Source organism: Thalassophryne amazonica, chromosome 10 (genome assembly GCF_902500255.1).
Source record: "Thalassophryne amazonica chromosome 10, fThaAma1.1, whole genome shotgun sequence".
NCBI lineage: Eukaryota > Metazoa > Chordata > Actinopteri > Batrachoidiformes > Batrachoididae > Thalassophryne > Thalassophryne amazonica.
Window position 1 is genome coordinate 35852574 of NC_047112.1, and position 21131 is coordinate 35873704.

Here is a 21131-nt window from a genome sequence, read left to right on the forward strand (position 1 = left end):
CCACCCCCCCTTTCCGTCTGGATTCACCCCTGGATGGCCGTCTGAGCAGGAAGAATTGACAATGTATTTATGGAAAGAGCACAACCAGATTGACAGGTGTTTTTTTTGTTTGTTTGTTTGTTTGTTTTTTTTAACGTTTTTCAGCATTTTTATTTTACTTCATGTCATCCTCAGAAAGAGACTTTAGGCGCATCTGGGTGGACAAAACAAGTGTTAGCATTTGTTAATGAGTGCGGATGAGCTGTTTTTAGCGAAGACCCACACAGAGCGGCACAGAGTTTTAAAGGAAAAAAAGCGTAAAAATGTCTGTAAAGTTCAGTGCAAGTGTGCTGCCATCACCGCACTTTCAGAGACGACAACTGTTCTCAACTCTGAGCTGCACTGCAGAAAACAGATATAAAGCTCGCAGCATCAAACACTTTGTGGGCGAAGTGGGCAGATCAGTTGAACCACGACCTCCGCCTGCCCACGGGCTGCATTGAGAGGTTGAAGTCACGCTGCTGTAAAGGAGTATCGGGTTTCTGGTATTGGAGCAGTTTTATGATTACAAGTACAAGTAAATTCATACAGGATCGGGCCGATACCCGATACTGGTATCGGGATCGGTGCATCCCTAGAGATGCAGTCACAGTAAAAGAGCAGTCTCTGTTCACTGTGAGAAGAGGGGCTGCCGCTGTGTGTCCACGTTGCTCAGTCATGACCGCCGCCTGTTGGTCAATGCTCATAAGTGTCCGTCGTAGATGCAGTAATAGTGGAATGTGTGAGAGGAAGAAATGCAGTTGCACATTCAGGCAGCCTGTAAAAACAGCCTTGTGCGGAGTTCCAGCTGCGCATTCACATAGCCAGTTAAAATTGGGCTAAAACAGTGTCATGCTTCGCTAAAGACAGCAGATTTCTGGATACAAAATCTGGATGGCTTCTTGTTTTGAATTCAGCCTACAACAGTATGTTGAATCAAGGCATCAAAGAGCACTCTGTGCTACAATCACCCTGTGTACACACCGACCCTGTCAGCTGCCACCATTAGGGAACACACCGAAATGTGCTTAAAACATTTGCACAGGATCGTCCAGACAACCAGGTACATTTGTTCAGGACAAATGTTGAACACCATTGTATTCAACTGGCTAGAAAAAAAAAAAAACAAAAACACTACATTATACCACAATTCCACTGGTGTGGGCACAAATTTAAAATGAAAAATAGAATTACACCCATTTATATGACAGAAATACATTTTCGCTGCAGACTTCCCCAAAGCCAAAAGCGTGCGTTCATTGTGTGTGTGTTTCCAGCTTGGTCATTGGCTTTTTTTTTTCTCCCCTTTAGCAGGGAAGATGCTGTGCTGCTGCCTCCTTTCATATAGTTTGACCATTAGTCAGGCCACTAATTACACTGCTTACCCACAGAGTCGATCATCAGAGTAAACACCCGCCAAGCTCCCTCGCCTTCTCTCTTCTGACTGTTACCAAGGACATGGTGACAGTATGTCTAAACCAGAACAGCATTTCTGAATGTCTTCCCACAAAGACCCAACACACCTCCTAATGTAAAAGATTAAAGAGAGAAAAAAAGAGAGCTACACTCAGTCTTTCCTCTAAAGAATTTGAAATCCTGCAAATCAAATATCTATCTGCTGAACTCTGTGCTCCAGAAACATGCTAGTGATCCATCAATGATTCCTGCACATATAAGGCAAAGGGCTCCGCGGCACCTGTTTCATTAGCCCCACAAATCCTTCTCAAGACCCCCCCCCCCCCGTCCCGCCTCCTCCTCATTCCTCTCTTCTTCCTCCCGCAAGCCTCGTTATTCAAATTTCCCTGCTGTCAGCTCACATTAGCGAACCGCCACAGTTTGCTTGTCAGCTGGCTTAATTGCTGGAGGTGCCTCCTTTTATAAGGGTTACCCCCTCAGCTCGTTTGTTCCCTCCAACAAGATGCACCCCCCACAACAGCTTGTGTAAACTTGAAATCCCTTCAGCCGCCGTTTCTTTTTTCCAGGCTCCCCCCGCCTTTTCACTCCTACTAATCACTGCCTGAGGAAAAGCTGTGGAGCCGCTGATCGATAACCACACGCTCGCCACTGGACAACAGTGGTGATAAAGAGCTAAAAGCATGCCAGGATGTGAGAAGTGGAAGCTGTGAATGGGAAGAGCCAAAAAGGTCTCGCCTCAGTCAGTCACTACTTCCACAACAGAGTAATCATCTATTAATTTGTGAAGAATGTCTTCGTGTGGAGCTTAGGATGGGGTTTTGAGTAGATGAAGACTTGGTAATATGTTTTAAACAGTGTTCCTGGCCTCAATTTGACATTACTACATGATGTCTGAATGTGCTGCAAGAACACCAAATCTCAGCATTCATCCAGCTCATTGTTGTTGGGACTTCAACAAAACCCATTCAATGCATCTGCAAATCTCTAAAAATATAAAAAATTATACACTGGAACAAAAATTGAAGAAAACCATTAACTGATCAGCCTCAGCAGAGCAACTCTTTAAACCATCCCCCAGGCTGGGCTGTTGTTAAGAAAAAGAAAATGGTGGTGAAAAAGTCTTAGAAATACAAACTGCTGTTTTTACCTTCAAGACATCCAGACAGGTTTAACAGCTTAAACCCACATCAAGCATAAACAACTGAATTTTGATTCTGAAACAACAAAAATCACCTTATTGACGCTTCAGATGGCAGAACATTTATGGAAAGGACATTAATATTACGCCAGCTTTGCAATCTGCTGGGCAGCACTTGCAAATGCAGGAAGTTATAAATAATACACACACACACACACACAAAAAAATAAAATCGTTTACTACCCTGTGGCGTATCTGCTGTGGCTGGGTGAAAATTGAATGCAAAGGCACACAGAATTTCTTTTCCACTGACTGGTTCAGGCACGATGCATTAAAATTCGTTGTAATCGTGTGCATGCTCTTGCCAGTAATTATGTGAATGGATTTATGTCAGCAGTTATAAAACTCATCATGGACCAAATTGGACCTCACTTTGAGAGCCACATGCAAGCATGGAGCCATGAATGAAATTTGCAGAGAATATCAGTAGATCTTGCATGTTAACCTCGTGACTGTGGAATAATTACTCATGATTTCAAAAGATTTCCCTAAGGAGCTGACCTATTAAAGGAAAGCTCTTAAAAACGACATTCTCTCACAGAAAACACACACATGGGATAAACTACTTGGACATCATGTTTACTTCTAACTTAGCCACTCCTTTCTCTCTCCTGCACAATGTTGCCTCTTTCTGACAATGCAGTACATTTAAAAGAAATCTAAGTTTTTTGGGGTTTTTTTAGATAAGCATCCACGCTTGCCATGTCATATACGGCCAACTGTCGCACAGACTGTATCGAGGAGTAACAGTTCAGACAGACAGTCTGAGGGAGGCACAAAGGAGCCTCTACACTAAAGAGCAGTATGGTGTGAACTGAAATCAAAATAGACATGTCTAAAGGCCCGGTCCCACTGGCGTTTAGGATAATTTGCGTATGAATTGCGGACAGAATTGGTTCATATTCCCTAAATGTCTGCAATATCCGTGATCCATGCTTGTATGAGTCGGCCGACACCCACACACGTCCACAATTATCTGCAGAGGCACGTTTTTCCGTTGTCAGGTTTTTTGAGCTGCACAAAATTTTGGCTGCAGATGACATCCGCCTTACATACTCAATACATACTCAATCTATGCGCAGTATATCTGCCGTTATCCGCAACTGACGGAGATTTGCGGCTTGGCAGAGGATTGGGACAGTATGTAAAATGGATATATTGTGTGCCTATCACGTCCACATCACAAACTAAGATAAGATGTAGCGAATGCATACAGAGTGGCCGCGAATAAAGCCGTTGTATTACATCAGCTTTGCATCTGATTTGCAGACAATTTGCGAATGCACAACAAACACTCCACTTAAACCCAAAGTACCATGGCAGACATCAACATACCTGCCAGTCAGTGCCAGTCCAGCTGTGGAAATGTACAGATGTAGTTATGGATCCCCAAAAATGCCATCCAACAACATAAAGGTGCACTGACACGAGCATGTTTTACTTCATGCAGCAGCACGACCTGTGTTGTGACGATCTCACCCGCTGTGTTCACAGCTGGACGCCGTTCTTTGTTCTAACGGCTGCCACGCGCTCTGTGCTGGACGCTGCGTATACAAATAATTATTTCATGGCAGATTAATCATGTTTTCTGCAAATTCGCCATCGAAACAGCTCCCGTGCATTATACGGTTTGAATGCACTTTGCGGAGTAACACCACTCTGCTTCGCGTCATGGTGTTTTAGACTCCGCATCGTGCATTCAAACAGTATAATGCACGGCTTTGAGTTGTTTAATCCGCTTATACCATCAATCAAGTTTATTTCTAGAGCCCTTTACAACACTCAAAGTGACCAAAGTGCTTTACAACAAAATTTAAAAACAAAACATGATAAAAACAAATATCCAGCAGTAAAACCATTACAAAAACAATTAAATAAAATATGCATAAAAACATTTAATAACATAAAATAAAGCGCCATCATGCTACTGAGTGTTAAAAGCCAGCCTGAACAAATACGTCTTGAGCCTGGACTTAAAAAGCTCCAAGTCAGAGATGATTCTCATTTCAGGGGGCAATTTATTCCAAAGTTTGGGCCCAGCAACAGAGAAGGCCCGATCACCCCAGCGTTTAGACCTGGACCTGGGCACCTCCAGTAAAAGCTGATTTACAGACCTCAAAGACCTGTTTGAGACACGAGGATGCAAAAGCTCAGTCAAATAAGGAGGGGCCAGGCCATTAAGGGCTTTAAAGACAAACATAAAAATTTTAAAATCAACCCTAAAAGAGACTGGAAGCCAGTGCAAATTAAAAAGAACTGGGGTGATTTGCTGACGTCTTGATATGTTTGTTAAAAATCGGGCTGCAGCATTTTGCACCAGCTGGAGACGACTCAGAGATGTCTGAGGAACTCCAACATAAAGGGCATTATAATAGTCAATTGTAGAGCTGATAAAAGCGTGGATAGTTTTTTCAAGGTCAGTGTGATTTAAAAATGGTTTAACCTTAGATAAAAGACGCAACTGATAAAAACTTGTTTGTCAAATCTAAAAGAATTGTCTAATACCACCCCAAGATTTCTTACTATAGGTTTCAAAGACGCAGACAACAAACCAGAACCTAGAAGAGCAGGGTCACCAAACAAAATGTAATCAGTTTTGTCCTCGTTCAAATGGAGAAAATTTTGCTGTAGCCACAGCTTTATATCAGCCATGCAGTCTGACAAACATCTGATACCATGGTCCCACACAGTGAGCTAACACACAAATATTTATTTAAGTTAACAGAACTTGATAAAAATGCGTAAGTATTTGGGACTATTTTATGCCAGTCTCAAGATATTTTGCCTCAGATGTGCTTACCGAGTCACTCCCCCCGCCCCCTGTCAGCTGTGTGGAGCTGCGGCCAACTCCGGCACCACGCCCCTGTCTGGCAACAGGTCCAGAGACTACAGATCCAGATCCAGAAACAGATATTCGCCCGAATATCTGGCATTTTGGGCGACTGGGCATGGACGTCGGGCCTCTGAAAATGCATACCGCCCTCCAAAAGCATGTTACTGTATTATTATTAATATATCTGTAATTCATACTGAGACATCTGTCATTTTTGGCCACTTTTGTTGCGGACGACAACGAACGCACAACATTTGTATACTCAATTCATGTGCAATTAATCCCCTCCCCAGTGGGACCAGGCCTTAAGCTGTAATGCTGTTGAATTTTTTTGTTTTTGTCATTATTATTGAAGACCAGTTTCTATTAAAGTTCACGAGTTGTCTAAAACGTTGCTTTAAATTTGCACTTTTGCATATTGACATTTTATATTTTGAATCAATGTGTGGGTAATTAACTTTTCAGGTGGCTAATCGAAATTGCCATTAATTAGCCACAGTGGCTAATAGTGATGGGTATTGATAAGATTTTATCGATATCAATGCTATTATCGATTCGATTCCTTATCAATTCCCTTATCGATACCTCTTGTGAATTTTCTGTGTACTAAAAGTAGGCTTTACAGGTTTTCTGTGTCAACAACATTTTAAATTGGTCACTGGATCCTTGATCTCTGGACATAAATAAAAATAAACAAAATCTGTAGTTTTTGTCAAAAGCATTTTCTTTCAGACATTTTGGCATGAATGTCTCTCTGTACCTCTGAGCTGAACTCAGCCGGCTGCTGCACATCAGTGCAGAATGTCTCATTTTGGGAGAAAAAAAAAACATTTTGATCGATTGCAGTTTCTTTGTATTATAACATTTGAAAAGAGGTGTCAACTGATTTCAATGGCATTTCCCTTTGAATTTATTAATTCTGACTGGACTCTATCGTTCTAACTTGACTCCGCAGTGTTTGGAGCTGTATGAACAGAAAGGAGGACAATTCTCGTTTCTTTCTCGCAACAAGACAGGAGTCCCAGTTAGTGACTTTAATCCGCACAAAAGTGACTCACGATTGACATAGTCAGGGATGAAAGTGGTGAAAAACAAAAAAGCTGTAACCCAAAACTGTCCCCCAACACCACCGGCACAAAAATGTTTGAATTCTAGAAGCTCTGAAATGCAATCTGGGACTATTCCAGACAATAAACTGCAGTGAGTGCAGCATTCATTTTGGTGAGAAAAAACCCAACTTTCCTTATTCAAATTCATTCCAGTACTATTCTACTCTTACTAGGATGCAGCGGTTTTCTAGCTTGGCAGATAGTACTGGAGGAAATCACTGAAGAAATTAAATTGAAAACATGGTTTGACCGAAACAAATTGTCATTAACCCTCTGGGGCCAACGCCGTCTTATACGATGGCTAAGACCAAGCTTTACTAAATTATAAATAACTTTTGAATGATATGAGATAAAAACTTACTAATTTTTTGCTGAAAAGGTAACTCGCAGACTTTCGAGCGGAGTTATCAGCTTACCACACAGGTAACCTACTCAGCCGTTTTGTGCCGTTCGCACAATTATTGCTACTGATTTTTGCAGTCGTAACCGTTGTATACTCGCAGCTTGGAGCTGGGTTTGTGGAAGTTGGAGGGAGTTGGCATTTCCACTCCTCACTTCACTTATCTTTAAGTATACTGTTGGTACTGCACGTTCTCAGTGTTCCTGTTTTCTGGGAGTGGTGGATTTTTCCCCTCAGGAAGGAACTGTGATTTTGCTGACTATTGCTGGGTGTACACACACCCACCGTAACCTCTTTGTTTTTCCTGCCAGCAGTACCAGATCTGACAGCTGGGAGCAGTGGCCACCTGGAGACTCGGGATTTGGCGGCTCCGGTGTGTGCAGGTCTCCGTTGGTGGTGGAACCTTGTGGGTCCCGGCTCTTCTCTGGATAAGGCGTCTCCTATCCTCGGGCCTGCCCACACGTCACCTTCTTGTGGAACTTTTGATTGACAGATTAAAGCAGTATTTGACCTGCAGTATTTGACCTGTAGTGCACATTTTGCAATATTAAATTGTATTCATTGGCATCTCCATTGTCCGTTCATTTACGCCCCCTGTGTGGGTCCGTGTCTTACACTTTCCCAACAAGTTGTTTATTATAGTTTGCTGTGTGTTTTGAATAAATGTGTGTGGAAAATTATTTTTCGCTTTATTTTTTACTTGCCTATTTTTGACTGTAAACCTTTATTACACTTATAAATCACAACAAAAATATATATATTCTGAAAGCATAGGTTGTCCTGAAAAAAGAGACATAAAACTTGATTGTGGGATGCAGGGGGAGCTGTTAACAGCAATAATAAAACATTTATGCCAGGCGAGTGAACTGTCCACAAAAATGCCCTCGGACCCCAGCGTATGGTAGGCAAAACTGAAAATTGAAAGTTATCAGTTATCTGTAGCTTCCGATAAGTTTTTAGGCAGTTTATCGGTTTAGCATTTAAAAAGATAACTTTTCAGTTAGCTGATTACCCGTTATCGAAGCTAACGTTTTGGTTAGCTGTGCCCACCACTGATTATTAGTTATTATTACTATTATTGTTGTTGTTGCTATTATGATTATTATTAATATATAAACAAAAATAAATTTAAAAAAATTACAATTTGTAATACATTTGACTCTTTTACGAAAACAAACGCTGAGCCATTAATTATTATACAGAAAACAAATGCATACAAGTGTGCTGAATGCGTTGATGCTCCAAGCTACCTTGCTAACACACCGCAAACAGTTGTGTTGAAGCTGAGAAGGGAGCGCAACAGCAACTCTACATCTGAATAAAAACGGAGACATTATTTTAAAAATCGATGTTTGAAAGCTTTGAATCAATAGTTACTCGTTATGGATAAAAATTTTCATTCTGACATAAATGGATTTTTTCCAACACTCTTAGAAAATAACTAATTTTGTACAATACTTTTTTAAGCTCCAAAGTTATTAAACAGAAACAATAAAACAATGTTTTAAAAAGGTGAAATAAAAAATATACATGTAATGTATGCAAGAAACTGTTGTTGCCAGCTTTTGATGAATTTACAGTAAATCATCACTCTTGCATTAGATTCTCTTTACACAAGTCAGAGGATAGCTACAATAACATTTCCAAATCATTTTGTGTCTTGGACTTCATTCACATCAGTCATTAAAAAAGGCAAACAGTATGGCCCTGTATGATAAATCTGTCTGGAGTATGCAATTCTCCAAAACACAGTAACAGTGCAAGAAGAAGACAAGTGAGGGAACCCACCAAAACACCCATGACAACTCAGCCCTAATCACATATATGGTTGTGATTATGGCTGCAGTTATCGATTATTTTTGTAATCGAGTATTCTATTGATTATTCTGGTGATTAATCGAGTAATCAGATAAAAAGTACTTGGAAAAGCGGTAGTTTTTGGATTAGCCTTTACACGGTTTATGGGCATGCTCTAGTCTTCTTGTGTTTTTTTCTGGGGACATTACAGCGCCACAAACAGGCCGGGCATATGTACTACAACGTTAAACGAAGCTTCGAGGCACAGAATTTGCCTCAAACATTTTTTTTAATCGAATTATTCGAGTTACTCAACTACTCGTTTCAGCCCTGGTTGTGATTGGAGAAGCTATGCATAGTAGTGCAACTGTTGACTGTTGTATCACCAGTTACAGCTTCATGAAAATTCAGTACGGTATATCCTCTATTATACATTCCAAATCTAAGGCGGAACCCTACTAGTGTATACTAAGGTACACCTAAATATATCATGGTGTTCTTCATGGGCCAAAGAAAGAGTTTTTAAACAAGAAACTTAAATCTAGGCTTCAGTCTCACATGTACCTTCTGGCAAAATGCTGCTGACAAAGTCGCTCTATTTACAACCCTATTACTGACCACGATTCAAACTCATCAATAAGATGAGAAACCAGCATCACTTTTAATCCAAAACTTGGTGAAAGAATTGAAGACTGTACTATCCAAGTAGTGATAACAATATTAATTAAATGAAATGTAACAGCTGCCCCGGTGATGTGACAGCCAAGATCCATACTCCAGCACAGTTAGCGATCACACTACAGGTGTATTGTGCCAGAGTTCAACTGAACCACACCAAAGACCACCTGTTCAAGTAGGCCCAGCTACGGAAGGGAGCATTCAAACAAACTGGAGTTAGGTGGTGGGGGGACCAACCTGTGCATGGTATGGATTGCCTAGTGTGAGTGCACCCTCAAAGTTTAGGCTTGTTTCTACCACAGGAACTTGCATGCCATTTGGAAGTCACACACCTTTGTGCATGTCTCCACAGCAGTGACCACTGCTGAAAAGTGATTTTTCTGACTCGCGCATGAGAAAGCAACAACATCAAGCAGCATTTGTAAAAGTGAAAGGAAACAGAAATGCGCAGAAAAACCACAATGGAGAGAAAAAGTAACACATGGACTAAGGAGAAGGTACAAGCAATGGACAAGGTCTAACGAGGATTCCAATCCTCAAGGAGGAAAGCAAAAATCTATGTCAGCCTACCTGGATGCCAGTGGAATTTACACACCGCAAAACAGTACAAAGAGAAAAGAATAATGAGAAAAGCTGAAGACTACAAGCATCTGAACACATTGCAAAAAAAGTGCTGACAAAAAGGGACAACAAGCATCTGAATGACCACAACAGTAAAACTGGCTCAAATCACAAAAGCAGTGGAATACTGTGCCACAAGAAAAAAAAAAAACACACAAATTACTCCCCACTTTTGCCTTCTGACTTGCGTGCTAATGTTGGATACTAAAAATAGCTTGCAAATAAACTATTTTATAATGCCTTGTGTCTAGCAATAAGGTTAAACTTGCTTACTGTCACTGCAAACCCAGTGGTTCTTCACAGCAGTGGAGGCATCATGGCCGAGAAGGCCATTCCTTCAAACATTCGTGAAATCTGGGGTGCAAGTGAGGTGCCTGCAGCGGAAACGGACCTTTTAAAAATAGTCTCCAAGTTCTGTGTAATTATATCTGAGGCACTTTAAATAACATATATTACAAAGTTTTATTTTAACAAAATCAAAGGAAAATATGTTCATTATTAAAAGCAATATTAAGTACTATATTTAAATTATTTAATATTCCAATAAAACTGTAAAACCCACTGGCAACATCCCTTGAAGTAAAATAGTCCTCTACCAGAACAATTCCCAAACTGTTTACAAAAGTTGTTCAGAGTTTGAATATAGTTTTGAAGGATAACATACTTATCTTTTGATTGTAAATGAAATGCTGTGTACACATAACTTCCTAGTGGACTAACTTTTGTCACTGTATTTATGCCATCTTGACTCGGTTGGCAGGAATGCCAATATGGCCCAAAGGCACTGTAGAAAATTGTTAATTGAGGCCACAACCCAGATGCAAATAAATAATAATGATACAGCTGATAGGGACTTAGAATTAGGGATTAACCCTGTTGTGTCTGATGTTTTGTGGACATTCATGGTAATTATACAGTCGAACATTGAGCTTTACCAGCAACACGTAAGCGGAGCCGGTAAAATGGCTATTTGTGACCGTATAACAGCGTGAACATCCACAAATCAGACACGGGGGGTTATTCCCATTCTGATTCAATTCTATCGTATGCACGGTTTATTTTTCTGTAGGTAATTCGGTCTGCGAGGCTTACCGTTGAGCCGAGGCAGCATTGTTCCAACAGCAGTCAGGGCGCGCAGTAATCCATCAAATGTGAAACGGCAATTCTGTATCAGAATCCACATTAATACAGTATCTTAATACAGTATTAATACAGTATCTATCATTTTAGCAGTGGCGGCAGTAAGCGACTTTCTCTCGCTCTCAGCGAAGAGGGCTAACAGCTAGCAGCATGAGCAGCCGGTGTTCTGTCGAATTGTGCGTCTTGTCGCATAAATCGACAGTCCCACGTCCCGACAATATTGCGCATGCGCAGTTACACAGAGGACAGGATTGACATTCGACAGGTATGAAGTCTTGTCAGAACACAGGGCACAGAGTAATACATCCAAATGTGAAATGGTTGAATATTTTGCCACCATTATCCCAATACGTATTATACTTAACCAATCAGATTTGTGTAAAAAACGTAACTGGATAAGAATGATGATACAACGGTGCAATTGAATGGTGTTACTGAAGTCAATATATTTTACATAATACTGCCACAACAGCTCAATGAAAACCAGAGTAGAAAGCATAACATCTAAAACAACCACAGGATCACCACATGGATGTGTACTGCACCCTTTACCGTTTACACTGCTGACATCACTGTTCTGCTAGTTTCATCTCCAACCATATTAGAAGGTTTGCCAATGACATCACAGTTGTTGGCCTCATTACCAACAATGAGAGCTGACCTACAGAAAAGAGTTGGAGCAACTGACAGCCTGGTGCGTAAAACACAATATTACCCTTAATACAATGTCGGACTCTGTAGTTTTCTCTGGGCCCCTCCCCAATCGGACCGGGAGTGACATGTTTAGTCGCATGTTCTCCTTGAATTGCTGGCTAAAAATTTTATTACAGAGATTAGAGCATGCCATAGGTATTAAAGGCACTGCGCTGCGGTGGTTTGAATCATATTTGTCTAATAGATTACAATTTGTTCATGTAAATGGGGAATCTTCTTCACAGACTAAAGTTAATTATGGAGTTCCACAAGGTTCTGTGCTAGGACCAATTTTATTCACTTTATACATGCTTCCCTTAGGCAGTATTATTAGACGGTATTGCTTAAATTTTCATTGTTACGCAGATGATACCCAGCTTTATCTATCCATGAAGCCAGAGGACACACACCAATTAGCTAAACTGCAGGATTGTCTTACAGACATAAAGACATGGATGACCTCTAATTTCCTGCTTTTAAACTCAGATAAAACTGAAGTTATTGTACTTGGCCCCACAAATCTTAGAAACATGGTGTCTAACCAGATCCTTACTCTGGATGGCATTACCCTGACCTCTAGTAATACTGTGAGAAATCTTGGAGTCATTTTTGATCAGGATATGTCATTCAAAGCGCATATTAAACAAATATGTAGGACCACTTTTTTGCATTTACGCAATATCTCTAAAATTAGAAAGGTCTTGTCTCAGAGTGATGCTGAAAAACTAATTCATGCATTTATTTCCTCTAGGCTGGACTATTGTAATTCATTATCAGGTTGTCCTAAAAGTTCCCTAAAAAGCCTTCAGTTAATTCAAAATGTTGCAGCTAGAGTACTAACGGGGACTAGAAGGAGAGAGCATATCTCACCCATATTGGCCTTTCTTCATTTGCTTCCTGTTAATTCTAGAATAGAATTTAAAATTCTTCTTCTTACTTATAAGGTTTTGAATAATCAGGTCCCATCTTATCTTAGGGACCTCGTAGTACCATATCACCCCAATAGAGCACTTCGCTCTCAGACTGCAGGCTTACTTGTAGTTCCTAGGGTTTGTAAGAGTAGAATGGGAGGCAGAGCCTTCAGCTTTCAGGCTCCTCTCCTGTGGAACCAGCTCCCAATTCAGATCAGGGAGACAGACACCCTCTCTACTTTTAAGATTAGGCTTAAAACTTTCCTTTTTGCTAAAGCTTATAGTTAGGGCTGGATCAGGTGACCCTGAACCATCCCTTAGTTATGCTGCTACAGACGTAGACTGCTGGGGGGTTCCCATGATGCACTGTTTCTTTCTCTTTTTGCTCTGTATGCACCACTCTGCATTTAATCATTAGTGATCGATCTCTGCTCCCCTCCACAGCATGTCTTTTTCCTGGTTCTCTCCCTCAGCCCCAACCAGTCCCAGCAGAAGACTGCCCCTCCCTGAGCCTGGTTCTGCTGGAGGTTTCTTCCTGTTAAAAGGGAGTTTTTCCTTCCCACTGTAGCCAAGTGCTTGCTCACAGGGGGTCGTTTTGACCGTTGGGGTTTTACATAATTATTGTATGGCCTTGCCTTACAATATAAAGCGCCTTGGGGCAACTGTTTGTTGTGATTTGGCGCTATATAAAAAAAAAAATTGATTGAATTGATTGACTGAATACCAATAAGACCAAGGAGAAGGAGATGGCAATTTGACTTCAGGAGGACTGGTCAATGGCACCATCTCCCACTGACCATCAGTGGCTTTGAGGTGGAGGGTTCACAGCACCAAGTTCCTGGGGATCCATCTGACAGACAAGCTGACCTCTAAGGACAATGCCACAGCTATCATCAAAATGGCTAAATAGCATCTTTGCTCCCATCGCACGCTGCAGAGGATAGACCATCCCATCCCAACCATGACCATGCTTTAAAGAGGCACCATTGAGAGCATTCTCACCTACTGTATCTTTTCCTGATCTGGCAACAGCACAGCAGAGGAGACACAAACTGAACAGAAAAAGAAAGAAAAGACAAAAAAATTGGTGCCTCATGCTCCACATGCAGGACATCCACACAAGAGCTATAGAGCAAACAACATCATAAAGGACTTCACTCATCCCTATCATGGCGTGTTCACACTCATGCAGTCTGGGAAAAGCTAAAGAAGCATCAGATCAAGGACTACTCAGCTGTTATACAGCTTCTTTCCCACAGCAATCAGACTGTTTAACCAGAGAATGTGAACTGCACAGAAGAGACTGCTCCTTAAAAAAAAAAAAAAAAAAAACTTTAGTAAAACTAATTATTTCACTGTATTCTATTTTAGCATCATCTTGGTTTGTTTATTTATTAATGTTTTTATTTACAACTTATAATTTTACAGGCTTTTTTGTGCTAACTACTGACTGGTGGTGGATATGTGAAACTGTCATTTTTATGTGTAGCATAAAAAAGACAATGGAATCTTGAAACACTGAAGTCAAACTGTCCACAATAATTAAAAACTCATTCTAATTTTTTTTAACACTTTAAAGACAATATATGATTTATTAAACATGGTAGAGATCTGTAGATGAATAACTAACAACAGATTGGTGACAGTGTAACGTTTCAGAGATTAAACGTTAACAACACTGAGTGGCCCTTCACTCCGAGGGCTGACCATGGCTGGTGACTTCTAGGGGACGGGTACCTCATGTTGTACTGTGGAGCACTGTGGAGGGCTGAAATGAAACAGAGCCGCCGGCCTAAACATTCCATCTAGACCTGCCGCAGTCTTCTCCTTGCACCCTGGGAAGCCTGTCCATACATTAAGATGTGGTTTGGAGCTCTCACACGAACACAGTGAGGAGAGACTGGATGAGAGGGATTAGGTTTACAGTGCAAACCACAGACCCACAGACTGACTCCTGCATCCAGCTACACTACATACACAGCTGCTTGTGTGCATGTGATCTTGTAAATACGAGGAGGTACTCACTCACTCCATCCAACCATTGCTGTTACTCAAAAGCCATACAGGCCAAACTGTAGATGGTGCGAGTTAGTGCTGAAAATGTTTCTACTGACTGACAAACATTTACTAATAAATCAAACAAAAATACCAAAATGTTGACAAGAATAAAGGTTCCCAAGTGTGATTTGTTGCTTTCTCTGTTTTGTTCCATTGGAAAACAAAGATTTTTGGGTTCAGAACTGTTAGCTGACTGTTGTAAGACATGAAGGAATCATTCAACTGTCAACGTGCGGCAAAATTTTTCACTATTTTCAACATTTTATACATTGAACACATCAGAAAAAAAAAGATTAGCTTACTACACCACAGTCCTGCTGCAAATAAATTAATGCTTTCACTTTAAATTGCAATTACTAACTGATTTTAATTCATCAAACTATTCTGATAGTGAAGTCACTCAAGATGAAATGTTTTTAAGCATTTCTGCTTTCATTTTCTAAAATATCAAATATTAAGTATTTATACACACACACACACACTACATATTATATATATATATATATATATATATATATATATATATATATATATATATATATATACACACACATATACACACACACACACACACAATTAGATAGATAGACAGACAGACATGGATATAGCGAAGTTAGAGTGTGTGCTCCCTATACTGCTAAGATTACATTGCCTACATGAGGGCGCGGCTGCCATTACCAAAGGACTTTCGGGATTGTAACAACCGGGCATATCACTGACGTGAAAACACACTCACAACTCGATTATCACTAAACACAGCACGGTGCATCATGCAACATAAATAAACCACAGATAAATTCTCGTGATATAGTTGTTCCAAGACCCTAATAACATGAAATTTCCAGCTTGGCACAAAATAACGCTCACTGCACACTCTGGAGTTGACCGTGGGATTAAATAGAGTGAAAGGATACATGCATTCAAGCAAAATCCCCACAGAGTATAACATGGATGATTGCAATTTTCTCATTGAGCAAATGTTAATCCCTGGTTTCCGGCGGTTGCAACGGTTGATGCAGGTACATGAAACGGCATTTTGGGTGATATCTTCTGTCTGAAAACACAACAGCACAATCATACCGTGTCACTTGTAGCACTGAACTGTGTGGCTTTTTGCCCTCTTTGGTAATGGCAGCGCATGCTCCTTGATGGCACATGGTCAGTCGTGACTCCGCCCTCTAACTTTGCTATATCCAACTCACTCTCAGACAGACAGACAGACAGACACGCACTTCAGTGTGTAATATGGTTTCAGTTCACGTGACATGAACGTCAAAACAGTGTCAGGAGCGGGGTGCATGGTGCCGTTACTGAGGGAGGCAGATGAGGGTTAGGCAAATGAGCAGGTCTTAATTGATACTTCACAGTGCTGGAGGACCCGTGTTTATGCATTTCAGTACACTCAACTGCTCTCTACCAAACTCAGATAAAACAAATTAAAGTCATACAACATGAATTTCGCATCTAACCTTGTAGAGACACAACTCAAAAAGCGGACTGTACAGCACTTTTGTTCAGTGTTCTTACAGCTAAAGTCACATCTGTTACAGAAGGCCTTTTTTAATATACACCTGCCGCTCGAGTAAATCAAGGTTATGTAACAACCTTGATGTGATTTAGGCCATGTTCACAATGTACACTAATGGATTCTGAATTGTCTTTTTTCAATCCAGATCATGGCTTATCTGAACAGATGGATAGGTTCACTTTTTCACATCATATTTATTGTAATAAATCAAGCTGTGAGTGCTTTATTCACCTTTAATAACTGTACTGTATTTGAGAAACCGGGTTTTCAAAAATATTGCTTAAAATAAAATAAATGAGTGTCAATAGGGCACCAGCAGCGCAGCTCTAAATTAACTCTGAAGTGCATTTTCTCAAACCTTAAAATGGTGCAGTTAACATTTCTGTTAATTTTCTAAAGATTTACAACACAGATTTCTTTTAATATTATTAGATTAATAGGGACTATTTATTCAACGAAAAATAACAAGAACTTTCTTCTAAACACCAAAGTAGAATTAATACAAACAAGTATGTCAGGGAAAAAAAAAAATAACTAACACATTTTGTACAACTACTGTTCCAACAATTACAAAAGTGGGTTGCTTGGTGCCATTTCCTTTGCCTTTTAGAATATGAGGTGAATTATCATAATTCCTATATAGCTGCTTAATGGACTGTCTGAGGACTATTTTCCTAAACTAAATTTTACAAAAAGGATTTCTCCCAATCAAAGCAGTTGTCAAATCTGGGTACAGCAATCACAGCTTTTATTGCTAACAATGTCTTAATATGATAAAGGTTGTAAAAAAAAAAAAAAAAAAAAAAAGACAGAACATAAAAAACACAATTGAATTTATCCTTTAATTTGCCCTTGTGTGTTGTAATGGTTTCCACAGAGATCACAGCTGTACAATATCAGAAACATGAAGTACTGTCTATTTCAATTTTGATACACAATTTTGATACCAGCTGTGAAGTTTACACAAAGATGTTTTATTTCATACAATGTGGTTATCCCAACGTAGCTGTGTTAATAATACAAAATTCCATTCATGCACAGCACAGCTGTGTTAGGGGTTGTGGTTAGGAGTTATGGTTTGGGATTATGGCTAGGAGTTAGGTTTAGGTTTAAGGTTAGGTTTCAAATTAAGATGAACGTTTCTCGTTGGTATGTATGTTGATGACTTCACACTGTGACATGTTGCAAAGTGTGAGACACTGTGGCCTAACTGGTAGGGTGTTAAATTTTGAGTCAGTGGCACAGGTTCACCCCCCAATCATTTTTTTTCCCACTTCAAGTATTAAATGACTGTGGTAAAGTTAGATAGATAATTACAAATCTTTTAGAAACACAGAAAGTGTTTAAGATCATCACTTCAAGTGTACGTTTGGCCTACCATATGGTTAGAAAAATAAAAAGTGCATACCATAATCACAATAATTTTTTAATTTTTAATGGAGAAAATGCAGTTGAAAATGGAGATTTAAAGGTAACCATATTCGGAAATGCACAGACTTTCACCAATAAAATGAAAACAGTTTGTTCAAATTCTTTCATATTTTGCACACTGATGGTCCCCTTGACAACCAAGTACATGTTGGCCTCAACTAAAAGTTTATGGTTTTGGAGATACTGGGTTTTATATATATATATATATATATATATATATATATATATATATATATACACACACACACACACACACACACACTAACATTATCTTTTGGGTTCAATGAAATCGTCAAAGATGTTTATGCTGATGTGTAGCGCTGATAAATAATTGTACATAGAATGTGAATATATTACATATAGCAGTAATGTTAAAAATTCATTTCAGAAGGTGCATTTTCAACATTAGCAACATTGTTGTCTCACTAGTCACAAACGCCACTGCCATGGTTGTGACGTCAACTCTGATACCTTGGGTCGCTCAATTTCCTCACAAGCTTCTGAATGAAAATTACCTGCCTGATGGCGCGTTCAAGACATTTTTCCCAGAGCTAGAGGTCAGAATCTCCCACCTTCTGAGGGTTTCGAATGCAGCATAATACCTACTAGTACAGATAGCCACTACCCATTTCAGATCTTTATTAATCCCCTGGGAAGACTCCTTCAGGGAAATTGAGGTTCCAGTAGCATTGTATTTTGCATTGTTTTTTGCACACAGGGTATCAAAAGTGAAAGTAACAAACAATTTGCAAAATGTAAATACAAATACATGGGTGTCAACCTGAGTCCAGAAAGGGCAAAGAGGGTGCAGGTTTCTTTGTCACTCCTCCCAATTTAAAGACATACAGGTTAGGTGAATTGGAAACTTTAGAATTGTCCAGGTCTTCCTTGCAAAAGAGATCTTGATCTCAATAGGACTAACTTGGTTAAATAAAGGTTAAATTAAATTAAATCCCATTTGCTGATCCCGCCTGTTGTTAATCAGTGAAATCACCTGGTGGAGTTGGTGGTTACAAAGAAACCAGCACCCTCTTTGCCCTTTCTACTCAGATTGACACCTATACAAACATAAATACCAGAAATACTGCCCGCTACTGGCTAGCTACTACTGTCCCTCTCCTTCCCGACCTCTGTCTTCCTGTTACACCTTATACACGCATATATATAACATTTTAACTGTAGACCCATCATTTGGTTGCAATCTGACCAATATCACTGCAATCACATAGAAAGAGGGTTCATACAAATCAAACCTAGAATCATGTATACAAGTGAACTAAATTTACGCTGCCTTGAGATGTTCACACTCCAAGAAGACATCAGATCTTATACAGGCGATAAAAGACATTCAGGTCACTTCAGGTGATAACGTGGACGTTAAAAACAGTTTAAATTAAAAAACAAAAACAAGGAGGACAGATCACTGACAGAAACAAGCTGACTCAGTTCTTCCCTCAGCACATTTCATCATCTGGGTCAACGATGGAAGAAGAAGGGGGCTCCATGTTTGCAACCTGAGGATGGTGTCACCCCATTCACACATTAAAAACACACACACACACACACACATTATAAAGTTGGTCAACAATGAGGACGGCTGACCTTAATAAAGCCCCACCGACCAGGAAGGATAATAGATCAGATAAAAAAAAAACACACATAACAGGACGTCGACGTGAGTAAAGATGATGGGAGCCAGCACGAAAGTTTACAGCAGGCCAACAAATCCGGAAGAAAAGTGCACATAAATAATAGTAAGAAGACAATAGTCCCGTAAGACGAGGAAAAAAAAAACAACAGTCTGCTTACCGGTGGTCGGTTCTGAGGAAACATCGTAGCCACCGACTTGCGTGAGCGCGTCTGTTTCTTCTTCTTCTTCTTCTTCCTTTTGGGGCGGAAAGCTTGGTGGAGAAATACGAGCAGCCGGTGTACTATTGTTACTTTCAGAGAGGCATTTGGCCCAGTTTCAAGTGTAATAGCGGGGCTAGTCTCCGCTCGCTCATTCCCCGCTCCGAGACTCCTTTGTTCTGGCTCCCACACGTCGCCGCGCCGCGCGCTCGACGACGGAAGAGGACAAGAAGAAGAAGAAGAAGAAGAAGAAGAAGAAGAAGACGACGAAGAAGAAGAAGAAGAAGAAGAAGGAGGTGGAGGAGGAGGAGGACAGCAGAGCTCCTCGTCCAGCTTCCAAAACTTGCGGCTCTCTCTCCCAGCGGTTACGCTGCGGCGGTCTGCTGGTGTATTTTGCGTCGTAAAAGGCCACAGGAGGAGTGAATGTGGCAGAGACACCAGCAGCCTCTTTTGTTTCTGCTCAGTCTCTCACGTCTCCTCCCGAGTTGTGTGTGTGAGAGAGAAGGAAGGGGGGAGACTAAAAAAAAAAAAAAAAACACCCCCCCATTAAATACACACACACAAATGTGAGAATTCTATCGATAAGTGCTCATGAAATGTAATTTCTCCTCCGTGTCCTTCACAGTAAAAACATGCACACCGCGTGCTGCTGTCACGTTTTAGTGCTGCACAGTTCGCGTCGCTAAAATAGAAGAGTTTTAATTTTATATGTTTGTCGTTAAAAAAGTGGCGAACATTTGTTTTTTGTTTTTTGAAAAAACAATTGTTGGGTGATTGAATGAAATCTCTCCACGTGGGGCTCAGCCTCGACGCAGTAAACGCTGCTGAAAATGAACCAATGAGAAGCGAGAAGGACCCACGTGGGGTCGAGCTGACCGTTTGCTGATTGGAGCGCGTTAGTACACGTTGTCTCGCACGTCAGTCACAGTCTCTACAACGTTTTGTTTTGTTTTTTTTCTTTTTTTTTTCTTCTTCTTTTTGTATGCATGTGTGTGTGTGTGTGTGTGTTGTGTGCGGTTAACCCTTTCTGGGTGCGTGGAGTGGAGTGATTGAGGATGTGAGGAGCTTGTGTGGTGGTTGCAATGAAATCCAGTGGTTTTCCTTTTTTTCGCCGCAAAACCCTGCTCAGTGCCCTGAAAAAAAATAAAAATGGTGCATTTCTTTTATTTAGAGCACGTTGGTGTGTGGGTATAAATCAGACTATTCCATAACTTCTGCACACACGCTGTCGCAAATAATCAGAGGACACCTCAAAGTAGAAATTTAGGTAACAAGCGCAGATTGCAACACTTGGATTTCTGTGCCATTTAAAAAAAAAAAAAAAAACGAACAGGTGAATTATTGTGCAGAAGGTAGAAATGGTAGAAAAATTGGTATTCTGGTGGCACGACTCCTTTAGCGGGGCTCATAATTAGAGGGAGAGATATTGAAAAAGCAATTTCTGTCAGTGGA

The 21131-nt window shown here is 40.3% G+C and overlaps 1 protein-coding gene across 5 annotated transcripts in view; it reads right to left on the reverse strand.

The window, feature by feature from the left end:
- The window catches only part of tle2a (TLE family member 2, transcriptional corepressor a), a 147812-nt gene extending 127679 nt beyond the window's left edge, over nucleotides 1-20133 (reverse strand). For all 5 annotated transcript variants that reach the window (XM_034179779.1, XM_034179778.1, XM_034179777.1 and 2 more), the window contains exon 1: nucleotides 19641-20133. In XM_034179779.1, coding sequence (XP_034035670.1) covers nucleotides 19641-19664 — 24 coding nt within the window. In that variant the 5' untranslated portion in view covers nucleotides 19665-20133. The remainder of the gene's footprint in view (nucleotides 1-19640) is intronic.
- Nucleotides 20134-21131: the final 998 nt, after the last annotated feature.